We start from the raw sequence: 3067 nt of genomic DNA on the forward strand, positions 1-3067 counted from the left end.
ATGCGATCCGATTTTTTTCGATTTTCACCTGGCCGACGCGTAGCGTAGGCATAATATTATCTTTGTCCAGTTCTTCTTTTTAGTCTATTTTTTTAGTAGAGTTTTTTTTTTTTTGAGAGGGGTAGGCTTAGCCCAGCTGTGAGAGCGGTGGACGGGCTTGCAGCCAGTGGGCTGTGAAGGCCCTAAAATGAAAGCCCAGCTAATGTGGTAAGTTAGCAACCCTAGCTCTAGTCAGGCCCAAGCCGCACGCCGGAGGAGGAGGCCGCGAGTGGAGTGGCGGCGCCAACTCCGTCTCCGGGAGGAGCGACGGCGGTGCGGCTCTCTTTCCGGGGAGGGGAGGAGCGACGCCGGCGCAGCGAGTGAAGCGGCGGCGAGGAGCAACGTCAGGATCTCTGTGCTCCCGCCGGCGCAATCCCAGGTTCGCCCCCAATTCTGAAACCTTTTATTTACTCCAATTTCGAATTAAGGAGCCCCAATTTCCTTCAAACATGAAAATGGCAACACGGCCTTGAATTCTATGACTGATGAGCGCCCAAAATTTACTAGAGACCTGTCCTGATGATACTGGAAATCAGAGACCTGTCCAAAATTTTCACTAAAATAGTGAAAATTGATAGATGATTTAGTTAAATTCAGTAGACTGAGAACTTGGGTACATGTCCCCTGCCTGCACTCTAAATTATCTGCCTCAACTTACGGCACTGAATAAACTGGAACTGAAAGTAGTTAACTTGTTTGAGATACAAACAAATTCGCACTAGAGAGATTCTTGTTTGCCATGTAAAATTGTAAACAGGTTTCCTGGTGCGCAAATAGTTTCAGCATATAATAAGTTCATAAAGAAAGGTTTAGCTTTCATCAACCCCTTACAGAGATATGATTGATTGGGCTACAGAAAGCCCGACTAATCCTTTTCAAATACCCCAACTCTGAAACTTTGGGTTGGTTTCAATTGTGACTGACATGTTCAGTGAACTGGCAGGTTCCTCATGTCGATGTTCACCGGTGTGTCCATCGTCGATGGCGACAAGCAGAGCTCCTGCGACACGTCGGCCATCTACGCTGGTGATGCGGACAGCGGGTACCACCTGCTCATGGTCCGGGGCTACTTGCGCACCAAAGAGGAGTTACCCACGGGCGAGAGTGCCCGCACCGGTCTTTTCACAATGGGAGGACATGATTGGTACGTCGAGTACTACCCCAACGGCATAAACAAGGACTGCGCTGACTTCATCTCTCTTGATGTTACCCTTCTCTTTGATGACGACGACGATCCTTTCGACATGGTTGTGGAGGCCAAGGTCAGTTTCAGTCTCATCGACCAGGTTGAGAAGCAGAATCTGATGTACATTTGTCAAGTTAGAAAGACCAGCACCTTCTCAAGCAGTGCTATTTGCTGGGGTTGTGACAAGTTTGTGAGAAGGGACGCCCTCGAACGATCATCTGATCTAAAGGGTGATTGTTTCACCATCCGGTGCGACATCATGGTCGTCCGCAAGGATTCCAAAAGTCAGGACGCCCTGGCTGACATGAACCAGCATTTTAGCAATCTCCTTCAAACCAAGGTGGGTGCAGACGTGACATTCGAGGTCAGCGGTGAGAGGTTTGCTGCACACCGGTGTGTGCTTGCGGCCAGGTCTAAGGTCTTCATGGCACAGCTATTTGGCCCCATGAAGGAGACGTCCACCGTTATACAGATCAAAGACATGGAAGCAACGGTGTTCAGGGCTTTGCTTATCTTCATCTACACAGATATATTCCCATTGAGAGAGGAGGAAATCATGGAGGAGGATGAAATGTCAGGAGTTATGGAAGAGGGACAAGAAGACAAGCCAGCAAAGGATGAAATGACACTGCAATATCTGCAAAACATGTTTGTGGCAGCAGACAGGTTCGATCTCCAGCGGCTCAAGTTCATCTGTGAAAAGCGCTTGTCTGAACACATAGGTGTGAGCTCGGTGATGTACACTCTTGCTCTAGCCGAGCAGCACCAATGCCAGGGATTGAAGGAGGCGTGCTTGAAGTTTATGCAAGTCCAGTCCCCCTCGTGCTTGCAACAAGTAATGGCAACTAATGGGTGGGATCATGTAGTTTCGACCTATCCCTCGGTTTTGAAGGAGATCATTGCCAAGATTGCTTTGAACCGGTGCAAGTAGTAACACTACGTATCTGGTATGCATCTTCCTTAGACCTGTAGTGGCGCTCTTATGCATATATGGGATCCTAGAGAGATGGTAGGTAGTCTGTGCGTCTTGCTTTTGTTCTCGTCAGGTAATGTGTCTGTATGCTGAACCAGAAAAATCCAACTTATGGCCAAATTGTCTCTGTGAAATGGGTGGTCTGTATGTACATTCAGGTGTGAGCATCAAAATCGCTGTACTATGCAAGTTCCTTAATTAGCTAGTCGTTTAATCCTCGTATATTTCTCTGTGCATTAGTTGTCTCATAGTATACTGTTGCTTTGTGCCTTTGCTGTCATGTAAATCCCTTTTCTAGTGGTTATATCAAGAAGAATAATGTAGATGTGTATGGAAAGACATTTTATGAACCTGTATTTTAGGGAATGAACTTGGTAGACAAGACAAAGAGCATCAGGATTCTTGTTGTCTTGAGCAGCCAGAGTGTCAAATCTTGGTCTCTGTACCCAAAAAAGATGGCATCCATTCTGGTGTATTTTGAAGCGTACATGGTTGATTGCTGTCATTTTGTGCGATGAAAAGCTGGGGATAGCATTGAGCACATTGTTGTCGATTAATGTCAGTTTGCAGGAAACCAGGGGATGTGAATCTCTTATCTGTTTGCATGTTCTGTCAGACTCAGTACAAACATACGCAAATTGGCGTATTTTAACATACGTACATCTTTTTGTTAGTCTTTGTGTTGCTACTCACCCATTTATTTTATCTGACATTTACTACCCAAGTTGATGCTCTGTTCAAAGGCAGTGGCAATATATGTTGCACCTTGAGCCTTCATCAAGTGTGAGGGTGGGCATGATTATTATTCTCGAGATTAGATTACTGCTTGTGAGGGTGTCTCCGAGCTAGCTTGTTGATACTGGAATTAC

At 46.2% G+C, this 3067-nt stretch overlaps 1 protein-coding gene across 1 annotated transcript; it reads left to right on the forward strand.

Annotated features, from left to right (window-relative positions):
• Positions 1-236: 236 nt before the first annotated feature.
• LOC123140147 (BTB/POZ and MATH domain-containing protein 3) lies at positions 237-2420 on the forward strand. Its single transcript, XM_044559885.1, has 2 exons — positions 237-418; positions 983-2420. The coding sequence occupies exon 2, from the start codon at positions 990-992 to the stop codon at positions 2154-2156; it is 1167 nt and encodes a 388-aa protein (XP_044415820.1). The 5' UTR covers positions 237-418; positions 983-989; the 3' UTR covers positions 2157-2420.
• The last annotated feature ends 647 nt before the right edge of the window (positions 2421-3067 follow it).

The sequence above is a fragment of the Triticum aestivum genome, chromosome 6B (assembly GCF_018294505.1).
Source record: "Triticum aestivum cultivar Chinese Spring chromosome 6B, IWGSC CS RefSeq v2.1, whole genome shotgun sequence".
Classification (NCBI taxonomy): Eukaryota; Viridiplantae; Streptophyta; class Magnoliopsida; order Poales; family Poaceae; genus Triticum; species Triticum aestivum.